At 34.2% G+C, this 12,858-nt stretch overlaps 1 protein-coding gene across 1 annotated transcript in view; it reads right to left on the minus strand.

The window, feature by feature from the left end:
• SYCP1 (synaptonemal complex protein 1) overlaps nt 1–12,858 on the minus strand; it is a 144,515-nt gene that overhangs the window by 74,220 nt on the left and 57,437 nt on the right. The window contains exons 14-15 of the mRNA XM_032415677.1: nt 11,875–11,942; nt 6,026–6,087 (exon numbers count right to left, since the gene is read on the minus strand). Coding sequence (XP_032271568.1) covers nt 6,026–6,087; nt 11,875–11,942 — 130 coding nt within the window. The remainder of the gene's footprint in view (nt 1–6,025; nt 6,088–11,874; nt 11,943–12,858) is intronic.

Here is a 12,858-nt window from a genome sequence, read left to right on the forward strand (position 1 = left end):
AAAGAATATTATGAGCAATTATATGCCAAGAAATTAGGTAATCTGAAGGAAACAGATGCATTCCTAGAAATATATAAACTACAAAAACTGAAACAGGAAGAAATAGAAAACCTGAACAGACCCATAACCAGCAAGGAAATTGAAGAAGTAATACAAAATCTCCCAAAAAACAACAGCCCAGGGCCAGATGGCTTCCCAGTGGAATTCTACCAAACATTTAAAGAAGAATTAATATGTATTCTTCCGAAACTGTTCCAAAAAATGGAAATGGAAGGAAAACATCCAAACTCATTCTACAAGGCCAGCATTACCATGAGCCCAAAACCACACAAAGACCCCACCAAAAAGGAGAATTACCAATATCCCTGATGAACATGGATGCCAAAATTCTCAACAAGATACTAGCTGATAGGATCCAACAGTACATTAAAAGGATTATTCACCATGACCAAGTGGGATTTATTCCTAGGCTGCAGGGGTGGTTCAACATCCACAAATCCATCAACATGAGACACCACATTAATAAAAGAATAAGAATCATATGATCCTCTCAACAGATGCAGAAAAAGCATCTGATAAAATACAGCATCCTTTCTTGATAAAAACCCTCCACAATGTAGGGATAAAGGGAACATACCTCAACTTCATAAAAGCCATATACGGAAGACCCACAGTGAATATCATCCTCAACAGGTGAAAAACTGAGAGCTTTTCCCCTAAGGTCAGGAACATGACAGGGATGTCCACTCTTACCATTGTTGTATAACAGTACTAAGAGTCCTAGCCTCAGCAATCAGACAACAAAAAGAAATAAAAGGCATCCAAATCATCAAAGAAGAAGGCAAACTTTCACTCTTCCCAGATCACAGGATACTCTATGTAGAAAAGCCAAAAGACTCCACCAAAACACTGCTAGAACTGATACAGGAATTCAGCAAAGTCACAGGATATAAAAAAAAAAACAAAAACAAAACCAATGCACAGAAGTCTGCTGCATTTCTATACACTAACAATGAAGCAGCAGAAAGAGAAATAAAAGAATTTATCCCAGACGAACCATGAGAGACGATGGACTCTGAAAAACAAACTGAGGGTTCTAGAGGGGTGGGAGGATGGGTTAGCCTGGTGTTGGGTATTAAAGAGGGTACGTTCTGCATGGAGCACTGGGTGTTATGCACAAACAATGTTATGCACAAACAATGAATCATGGAACACTACATCAAAAACTAATGATGTAATGTATGGTGATTAACATAACAATAAAAAAATTAAAAAAAAAAAAGAATCTATCCCATTTACAATTGCACCAAAAATCATAAGACACCTAAGGAATAAACCTAACAAAAGGGTAAAAGATCTGTACTCTGAAAACTATACAACACTTATGAAAGAAATTGAGGAAGACACAAAAAAATGGAAATATTCCAAGCTCATGGATTGGATGAACAAATATTGTTAAAATGTCTATGCTACCCAAAGCAATCTATAGATTCAATGCTATCCCTATCAAAATGCCACCAGCATCTTTCACAGAGCTGGAACAAACAATTCTAAAAATTTTTATAAAGATTTTATTTATTTACTTGACAGAGAGAGCACAAGCTGGGGGAGCAGCAGAGGGAGAGAGAGAAGCAGGCTCCCTGATGAGCAGGAAGTCTAATGTAGGGCACGATCCCAGGACCCTGGGATTATGACCTGAGCCAAAGGCAGATGCTTACTGGACTGAGCCACCCAGGTGCCTCCAGAAACAATTCTAAAATTTGTATGGAACCAGAAAAGACCCTGAAATATCAGAGGAATGTTGAAAAAGAAAAGCAAAGCTGGAGGCATCACAATTCCAGACTTCAAGCTGTATTACAAAGCTGTGATCATCAAGACAGTATGGTACTGACACAAAAACAGACACATAGATGAATGGAATAGAATAGAGAACCCAGAAATGGACACTCAACTCTATGGCCAACTAATCTTTGACAAAGCAGGAAAGAATATCCAATGGAAAAAAGACAGTCTCTTCAACAAATGGTGCTGGGAAAATTGGACAGCCACATGTAGAAGAATGAAACTGGACCGTTTTCTTACACCATACACAAAAATAAATTCATAACGGATGACAGGATCAAAATCCTAGAGGAGAACACAGGCAGCAATCTCTTTGACCTCGGTCGCAGCAACTTCTTGCTAGACACATCTCCAGAGGCAAGGGAAACAAAAGCAAAAATGAACTACTGGGAGTACATAAGGATAAAAAGCTTTTGCACAGCAAAGAAAACAATCAACAAAACTAAAAGGCAACCTACAGAATGGGAGAAGATATTCACAAATGATATATCAGATAAAGGGCTAGTATCCAAAATCTATAAAGAAATTATCAAACTCAACATCCAAAAAACAAAAATCCAATCAAGAAATGGGCAGAAGACATGAACAGATATTTTTCCAAAGAAGACATCCAGATGGCTAACAGACACAGAAAAAATGCTCAACATCACCTGGCATCAGGGAAATACAAATTAAAAAATGAGATACCACCTCACACCTGTCAGATGGCTAAAATTAACAACTCAGGAAATAATAGATGTTGGTGAGGATTCAGAGAAAGGGGAACACTCTCACACTGTCAGTGGGAATGCATATTGCTGCAGCCATTCTGGAAAACAGTATGGAGGTTCCTCAAAAAGTTAAAAATAGAACTACCCCTCGACCCAACAATTGCACTACTAGGTATTTATCCAAAGGATACAAATACAGTGATTCGAAGGGGTATATGCATATCCAATGTTTAGAGCAGCAATGTCCACAATAGCCAAACTATGGAAAGAGCCCACATGTCCATCAACAGATAAATGGATAAAGAAGATGTGGTACATATACAATGGAATATTACTCAGCCATCAAAAAGAATGAAATCTTGCCATTTGCAATGATGTGGATAGAACTAGAGGGTATTATGCTAAGTGAAATAAGTCAGTCAGAGAAAGACAAACACCATATGATTTCACTCATATGTGGAATTTAAGAAACAAAACTGATGAACATAGGGGAAGGGAAGGAAAAATAAGATAAAAACAGAGAAAGGGGCAAACCATAAGAGACTCTCAATTCTAGGAAACAAACTGAGGGTTGCTGGAGGGGAGGTGGGTGGGGGGATAGGGTAATTGGGTGATAGGCATCAAGGAGGGCACTTGATGTAATGAGCCCTGGGTGTTATATGCAAATGATGAATCACTAAATTCTACCCCTGAAACTAATAATACACTGTATGTTAACTAAATTGAATTTAAATAAAAATGTTTTTTAAAAACCTAATTGGACTTAGGGGCGCCTGGGTGGCTCAGTTGGTTAAGCGACTGCCTTCGGCTCAGGTCATGATCCTGGAGTCCCTGGATCGAGTCCCGCATCGGGCTCCCTGCTCGGCAGGGGGCCTGCTTCTCCCTCTGACCCTCTCCCCTCTCATGTGCTCTCTCTCTCTCATTCTCTCTGTCTCAAATAAATAAATAAAATCTTAAAAAAAAAAAAATAAATAAAAAAAATAAATAAAAACCTAATTGGACTTAAAGAGTCTGAATTTTATCAATAGGCAATGTGTAGCTATTTAAGACCAACTATAAAGCTACAGTAATCAAGACACTGATATATTGGTGAATTGATAACAAATAGATCAAGAAAACAGAAATAGTCCAGAAACAGAACCACACAAATATGGCCAATTGATTTTTATAAATGTGCAAAAGCAACTCAATGGAAAAAAGGAATCTTTTCAACAAATGGTAATATCCCCCTAGACCAATCCAAAGTATTTAAATCTTAAATATCTCTCAAAACCATCCATTTTTTTTCTCACCACCACCTCCCAGCCTAAGCTATAATCATCTCTCCTCTGGCTACTGTGATTGTCTGTCTACTTAACTGTTCTATCTTAACATACTGTTCTCAATATTGCAAGACAAATGAGATTTTCAAAACGCAAACCAAGTCACTCCCTACTGAAATTCTTTAGAGCTTTCCATTCCTCTTAGGATAAATATAAAATCATCTTGATATGATTCAAAAGGCCATGAATTGCCATGCTCCTACTACCTTAACTCTCTAGCCTCATTTTGCACGACTCTCCCTTTCACTCCATGTTGCACTCACCATACTCCTTCCTATCAAAGGAACTTTACACATTATATGTCCTCTACCTGATAAGCTCTTCCCTTCCTTATCTGGATTTCAGTTCAATCTTTACTTTTTCAAAAAAAGGCTCTTCTGACCTAACTAGTTGAAGTCCCTTAATTATAGGTGTCATAGCACTGCCTTTATTAGCACTCTCCTTTATTGCCTTTGTCACCATCTTAATATTACCTTTGAATGATTGCTTATATTTAAGTGTGATATTTCATGACTGTAGATCCATGAAAGCAGCATATGCATCCATTTGCTCCCAACTGTACCCCCAGAGTACAACATAAAAAAAACTCAACATATGTTTGCTAAATGGGTAAATATATTGTTTTATTTATTCCTTATAACTACCCCATTAGATGTGTACAATTATTTTCCCTATTTCATAGATGGAAAACTGAGGCATCAAGAGTTTAGTTAATTTGCTCTCAGTCATACAGCTAAGAAGTAAAGAGCTGGATAGCAATCAAAATATTACAATTTTAAAGACAAAGGTATTGTGTTCTATTGCTGTCCAAATATAACAAAACCCTAAACCAATCCTTATCTGCTTAGGAGTGAATCTTTATAGTAAAAATAATGCTTAGTATTCATTCATTCAACAAATATTTATAAAGTGTCAGTCACTGTGCTAAGTAAATACTAAGGTTACAAGGAAAACAGGACATGGGTTCTTAGCCCTTATGGGAGCATACCTTCATTCCACTATTTATTTACTCAGGACCTACTATATACCGCCTACTGTGCGAAGTAAGGGTGAGTCAAAAGGGTGAATAAAGCTTTAAACAATTATACCAAAAATAAATTAATTCCAATTGTGTTAAGTGCTATAAAAGAAAAGTTCAGGGTGGCTATAGGCACAAGCCATACAGAGATCTAAACTAGATAAGAGAGGTTTATAGATAATATCAAGAGAGATTACCTAAACTGATATTCAAGCTGAGACTTGAAGTATAACCAAAAAAATAAGAATGCATTATCAAATCTGAAAGCAGTGTAAACATTATTATTCACAAGAGTTCAAGTAAAGCAATTCAATGGAGAAAGGATAAGCATTTGGAAATAATGCTTCCCAAGAGATGGAAGAATTAGGAGTTGCAAAATCGGGTAGAGATGCAATAGGTTAAACCCAAAATCAAATATCTGTAATCATAAACAATATTATATAGGGGTTGGCAAACTACAGCCTGCTAGATAAAATCAACCTACAGTCTCTTTTTGTAGGCCCTTGACCTAAGAATAATTCTTACATTTTTACAAGTTTGTTAAAAATAAAGGAGAAGAGGAGGACAAGAAGGGGGAGGGGAGGTGTGGAAATAGGAGGAAGAGGAGAAGAGAATTAACATTCTGTATATAGACTACAAAGCCTAAAATATTTATTCTCCAGTCCTTTAAAATTTTGCCGCCCATGCTCCACACATTATAATCAATTAAAACATAATTTTGCCTATCCTAACAAATTCATTAAACATGATTCTGTCTGAACACTAAACATAGTTACTGAATATACAACATATATATCTTCCCCAAAATTGTAGCTTTGTGGCTCAAAGGTATCACAGGCATACCAAATTTACTACCAGTAAATCAGTAATGTCACATGCATATTTGATCTTATTTAAATGTACTGCCAACACACATTCAAATAATATAAACACCTTCACCAAGACAGTTTTCAAAATATATTGAATTTGGTACAGATAAGAATGTGGCTTTACTAAAACACAAATGTATTTTTTTATATTTTAGCTGAAAACACTAATATAAAACATCTATAGTGTGAGAGTCTAAGTCAGTGGATTCAATATTTTTTTGAAAAGTAACTGCTCTATATTAACAAGAGAAATTATATACTTACCAAGATTTTTTTCAATTCTTCAAGTTCTACTTCTTTGTTATTTTTAAGCTTAGTCATCTCTTCTAAAATAAACAAAAGAATAAAAAGGTGTTAAAGTCAGATTAAAAGAACAGCAAAGAAGAGACAAGAAATAAGAATACCATTGTTTTAAAGGGAAAAAAACAAGAGACGGGTTAGTGAAACTAAAGCACCATAAAGCACAGAGGAAGTCGAAATGGAACTACACAAAAATGATAAATATTAATAGTAATGTTTCTATAAAGTGGAATTCCACAACCAAATGAACTCAAGTTCATTAACCAAAATAAGCAATGGATCTGTATAAAACATATTTGGGATGAAGTCACACAGCATGTGCCTTTACCTTTACTTCATCACTGTCTAAGTATCTGACCTCTTAATCTTCACTCCAAACTAAAAAGAAGTGATTCACTTTTCTCAAGCTACTTCTGACCATTGTACTCTGGACCTCAATATTCCTACCTCCTCTGAGACTTTAGTTGCCATGTTATCTCTCTTAGAGGAAACTTTAAATTCCCCCATCCCTTCTAAACATCTATTTGAATACAAAACAATCTGATGGACCTGTCTGCCCTTTCATACTACCATCAAATTTCTTACTTTGTTTTGCAGACAAATTCCTGTTTGTTATCTATGCATTTCTTTCTTAGCTCCATGCAAAACTAATGCCTATCTCATTACATTAATTACACCTCTTATTACATTAACAAAACTATGATCTTAAAGATCATCAATAACCATTTTGTGGTATAATTCTTAGTCCTCTTTATTGTGGAGCTTTCTGGCATTTGATGTTATTAACTACTCTCTACTTTTCTCCCTTTGATTTTCAAGACCTTGCATTATTTGCATTTCCTGTCCTCTCTAACTCCTGCTCCTATTTTCTTTGCTGACACCCTTCTTTTTTCTACCCTAAATAATAACACTCTACAATGCTTTTCTTTCTATCTTCTATTAATTCAGTATTAGGTTAATTAATTTTAAAACATTTCCAGCTCAAACCTCCTGCTTTCTTCTCCTTTTTTAGATTTTTTAACTGCCTACAAAGTTCCCAAATGATGTCTAGCTGTCACCTAAAATTTTATTGTATCTGAAACACTGTCCTTCCTCCCTCACTGTTATGGGTTTTTAATAACTGGAGATATAAGAGATTTGCTGGAAGTTTCCCAGACTCTTTACATTAAAAATAAACAAAAAATTTGTAATAATTGCCCATAGTTTTTAAGGAAAAAAAGCAACAAAATATAAAATGCCACCATGGACTCTCAAAGAAGAACCTGTCACAAGCAAAGCTTATTTCACCACAACATTTCATTTTAGGTAAAAAAGGTTAATTTTTTCAAACTCAAGGATTGATTAAAGATAGTAGACTAAGCATGTCTCCACATTTTCTCACCCCCAATCCCTTTTTAAAAGACACAAAATATATATATATTTACAACATTAATAAAACCAGACCACTATGAACAAACCAAAAAGTTGAAGAATCCTGGCAGGGAGAGGGGGGACCCACATTAATTCAATGAAGGCTATGTGAAACACCTAGACCATACCTCCCACCACACAGTCCACCTCAAGTTTAATCAAAGATTTAGGAATTGAGGCAAAGGGATGCAGCAGTGCCCCAAACAGCTCATGATCTCTAAGCAAAATAAACATCTCCTAAACCCAAAAGATTAGCCACCAAGCCCACCTTTCCTTATAGTACCTCTCATCTCCCCCCCTCCCCACACCACATAATCAGAAAAATCAGATTATAACGTATGTGGGTGAAAAAAGATTTTCAAATATTTAGATGAGTAAATAATCAAGAATCAACAATTAGTGAAGAAAAGCAAAACCATAAAAGAGAGGCACCAAATTCAATTAAGAGAACTAAAATAAAATCCAAGAAGGAATTAATAAAGCAAACAGAAGCAGATATTTTGCTAAGTATAGTATGTTCCAACAGGGTACAATATCCATGAAATAAATCACCTAGAGCTCTTAGAAATTTAAAATTTGACAACTAAAACTTTAAAAATAGCAAAATAAACGTAACTAAAGACTGAATTAGCAGGGGGAAACCAAAAAAATTTTCCCCAAATCTCCCCCAAAAAGAACTAAAAGGTAGAAAGTATAAAAGAGAAATTTTAAAATATAAAGGATAGATCCAGAATTTCTAAAATCTACCTGTCAGAACTTACAGAGAATAATGACACTAGAAAAGAAAAAATAAGCGGAGAAAAATTTTCAGGGCTGAAGACAGACAAAATGTCCTCAGATTCATGAGCTCACCAAATGCTAGCATAAGTGTGATATGATTCCACTTTTAAAAGGTATTCTCTCATGCCTGTACCACTCAAATAGCTTCCAAACTAATTTATCAACTTCTACTTTTTTCCTATCAGCATTCCCCACCCACCATCAAATTTATCTGCCATACAGAAGTTGCAGCAATCCTTTAAAAATGTAAACCAGATCATGTCATCCCCCTACTTAAAATCTTTTAATGGTTTTCCTTCATGTTTAGAATAAAATAAAAATTCCTTTCCTTGCTCCTACCCGATTTTGTCCTTATCACCTCATACTTATTTCATTACCCTTTTCATATCACTTCTTACACTCAGTCACCTAGGCTTTCATTCAGTCACGTGAATTAACCAAGCTCTTTCACAACTCAGAGCATTTCTACATGAGTTTCCTTCTGACTGAAAAGCTCTCTCCAACTCACATGCTTTACCTCACTAAATCTCACTTATTTATGAGGTCAGCTAAAGGTCATGCCTTATCACGGAATCTAAATTAGGCCCTATTATTCTCTTACATGGTTTCATTTTCATTGTCTTCATAGCACTTATCCTAATTTGTAATTAAATATTTGTTATTTTATATATGTCATCAAATAAGAAGCAATAGAAAACACTAGAGAGAGAATTTGTTACATAACAGAGTAAAAGCAAACATGGGTACAGATACAGAAAAATAACCACAGTAGTAAAACCTGTTTAGAGCAACATTAGACTAAATTGAAGAGAGGAGACATATGAAGAAACAAAGCAAACTCTACCAAGTCAAAAACAGAATAAATTGACAAAGACTTTGTGTTTATAGTTGGTTTTAATTTGCTTTGTCTGCACTACTTTTTAAATGAGCAATAAAACAACAGGTGATATTTAAAGAGTTCGAACTCAAGCAATGAGGTGAGTCTTAAATTTACAACACAGAATAGTCAGATTTGTATTTTTAAAGGAACACTCCGGCATCAGTGCAGAGAATCAACAAGAGACAAGACTAGAAACAAAAATACTGATTCTCAAGATATTACAATTAGTATTAGTCAGAGGTGTATGGTCCAGACCTAATACCAAGATATAAGAGGTAGAGCAGACTTTATCTGTGCAGAAAAAAAGTGGTCTTAGAATGAGTCAATGACTGAGACTGCTGAGGGAACGATGGAGGCTGATGGAGGAATATTCTAACCAAGATGTAAGCTTAAGAATATACCATCAAGGAAGAATGCAAAGCATAATCAGGAAACAAAGCAATAAGAATAAGGGCTATTGCAGTAAGAAAAAAGTTTATGAAAATAAGGCAAACCTTCTGTTTGTATTCTATTAAACACAACAAGGGATGAACAAAGATGAAGACCAATGAGGACGATCTGAAGCACAGTTTGATGATTTATCTGCCAAATACAATTTGTGTTCCATTATGTTACTCACATGCATCCCTCTGGTAGACTAAGAGAATGTGCTGGAATAAAACCAGGAAAGAAAAAATAAGGGCTAGAACTGTTCTAGGTCTGTGGAGATGAAGAAAAAGGGAATGATTCAAAAGACAAAGTTACATTAGGTAGATTTTATAAGCTAGATATTAAAAGTTAGAAACAACAGCACTGGATAACCAATTAGAAGAGAAAGATAAGGGAGAAAAGAAGAGAAAAGAATATCATCCAAGATTCTGATTTTGAGAACTATACTTTTAACCAAAGAAGGAAATAAGCTAATGCTGATCACTTATGTCATTGTTAACACTGCTCTTCTACACAAAATGCTTTCCACATTCCACCATTCTCTACAACCACCCAAAGCCTCTTTATACCTTAAAGTCTACTTTTAAAATCTACCTCTTCTATAAAGTCTTTTCCAATTCTGCAGTCTACACTGATACCTTTGGCTTCCTCTTGTCATCAGCATTAACACATCTCCATCAGCAACAAATCTGTGAGAATTCACCCCAAATACGTAAGTATGTATAAAACACAAATACATATTTACATATCATATACAATTTTAAAATAGAAATACATGTATTGTGATATTCATTATAAAACATATGAAAAGCATAAAATAAATAGAAGGTCCAATATTCCCTTCTCTTATCCTAATAGAATTCTTGCTCATTCCCTCATTTTGGAAACAGTGTTCTAATGATTTTATGTATTCAACTTTTCCCCCCCAATATAGAGATTTCTCAAGAGCATGGTATTTTACATCTTGTTTATGTTCCCACAGTACCTAAGATAATGCTAAGAAACACACATAGAACTGCTTCACAGTTCTAGAAGAATTCCTTATCCAAACTTCTCTTAATATATTGCTCTGAGAAAAATCACCTTATGCATTTGATTTGTTAATCTGACAATAAGAGACACTTAATTTCAAATCAGAGTGAATTATTACAAATATCTATTAAAGATATTTTAAGTTATTCCTTAATATACAACATTCAATTGAAGGAAGATTTAAAAATCAGATGAAAAATGCATTTACAATCATTCTAATATAAAATAATACCAAAGAAATTATTTATAATTGAATAGTACAATTTTGGATGCTCCAAGATTGGTCTAGCCTATAGTAGGAAATTAGGCACTGCCAAAGGAAAAGCGTAAATAAGTTTCAAAAGTTCAACCAAACATCCTACCAAGACAAAATTTCTTGCAATTATTTTAATTATAAAAGCAACCAAAGCTAATAATAAAGCTAACAGAAAGTTGTATAGATAGTCTAGAAAAAACCTGCCAATTCATGAGTTATTTTAATTTATAAAAATAATTCTTTTCAGGGCACCTGGGTAGCTCAGTTGGTTAAGCATCTAACTCTTGATTTCAGCTCAGGTTATGATCAAGCCTCATGTCAGGGCTCCATGATCTGGGGGAGTCTGCTTGAGATTACCACTCCCTCTGCCCCCCCACCCCCGCTCTTGCACATGCTCGCTCACTCCCTCTCTTTAAAAATAAAATATAATAAATATTTTTAAAATAATAATTCTTTTCACCAAAATAAGAAAAAATGTTTTTCTATCTTTGTAATTCTCATCTGTACATGTCTGTAAATATGGAACACAGGAATTATTAAGATTAGCTAATTAAAGGGTCATAAATTCACAAAATAACCACAGAATTTCTCTCTCTTTTGGCCATGAAATCTATTGAATATTAACAATACCACATGACAAAACAGGATAGCATTTTACTATAAGTAGTTCATAATCCAACATGACAAATCAAGAAAATTTCAAAATTCAATTAAAATATAAGACATTTTCCACTAAGAATTATTAAGGCCTCTAACTCCTAAAATAAGAAAAACAGACTACAAACATCTCTTAGGCTCCTTATACTTCTAGGTATCTATCTATCTATCTATATATATATATATATGCATAATGGAACTGAAGTCTTTCTTAAGGTTTAAATCTTCTGTCTTTGAAAAGTCAAAATAAAAATTACAAAATAATTATTGATAAATGACAGAGGAGAAACTGTATTTTATTCTGAAATGGTTTATGTTTTTATAATTGGCTAATATTATCATCTACACATGTTATTCTCTAAATCTTACCCAGTTCACTTGATTTCTTCTGAAGCTCCATGGTGAGTATTTTCAATTGATCGTCACTTTTTTCCAATCTTGTAAAATATATTAGTTTACAATGTAAAACATTCTCTTAATCAGAATTCATCTAGTAACTAAAATTGGTGCAATTTAACAATATATATTCACTCAATTATGAAACATTTTTTGAGTATCTACCATGCCATATAGCATAACACTTCAAAATAAGATATTGTTAATACATAGTTTTATATTAATTACATCTGCACAAAAACCTTAAAGCTTATGGTGACAATTTATCTCTTAGCTACTGATGATAATCAAATTAATGCATCCTAGAACTTTGAAAGAGACTGAATATGTAACTATTATTACATCGAATTCTGCCTTAGGAGCAATATAAATGTGAGAATTGTGCAATTCACTTAATTCCTCCAGCTTTCTGCTTCCTCATCTCTAAAACTGAGGTAATTGGAATAGATGATATTTAAGGTCACTTAGAGTTTCAGAATTTGAAAATTGCTTAGATAGATCAACCAAGAATATGTAAGATGAGCTGAGTTTTTAGAAAAGCTAGCTTTTCTTCCTCCACCACACATAGGCAGTAGAAAGAAATACTGGTCATGACTTCACAGAAAAGCTTGTTCCTCTCTTTCATTCTACCAGACTTAATTAACCCTAATGCTAATGGGACAAAAATAATCACTTAGACCTCATAACACAGCTTTATAAATGCAAATATAAAAAAAGTGAAAACAGAGGAAGTTTTTAATTCAAGTTTTAGACAAGCTGATCTAGAAATGCAAATGAATATTTTATAGTTACTCATATTCATTAATTCACTAATTTAATAAAAGTGCTTGAGTACCTACCTACTCTGTTCCATGCTAGTTACTAATTTTACATATCAGAAAGGTTACAAACCCCACTAAAACAAACCCACAACCTAGGAAGTTATTTCTATGAAGCTAATAATAACCCACAGTTTAA

Source organism: Phoca vitulina, unplaced genomic scaffold, assembly GCF_004348235.1.
Source record: "Phoca vitulina isolate PV1807 unplaced genomic scaffold, GSC_HSeal_1.0 scaffold2, whole genome shotgun sequence".
Taxonomy (NCBI): Eukaryota; Metazoa; Chordata; class Mammalia; order Carnivora; family Phocidae; genus Phoca; species Phoca vitulina.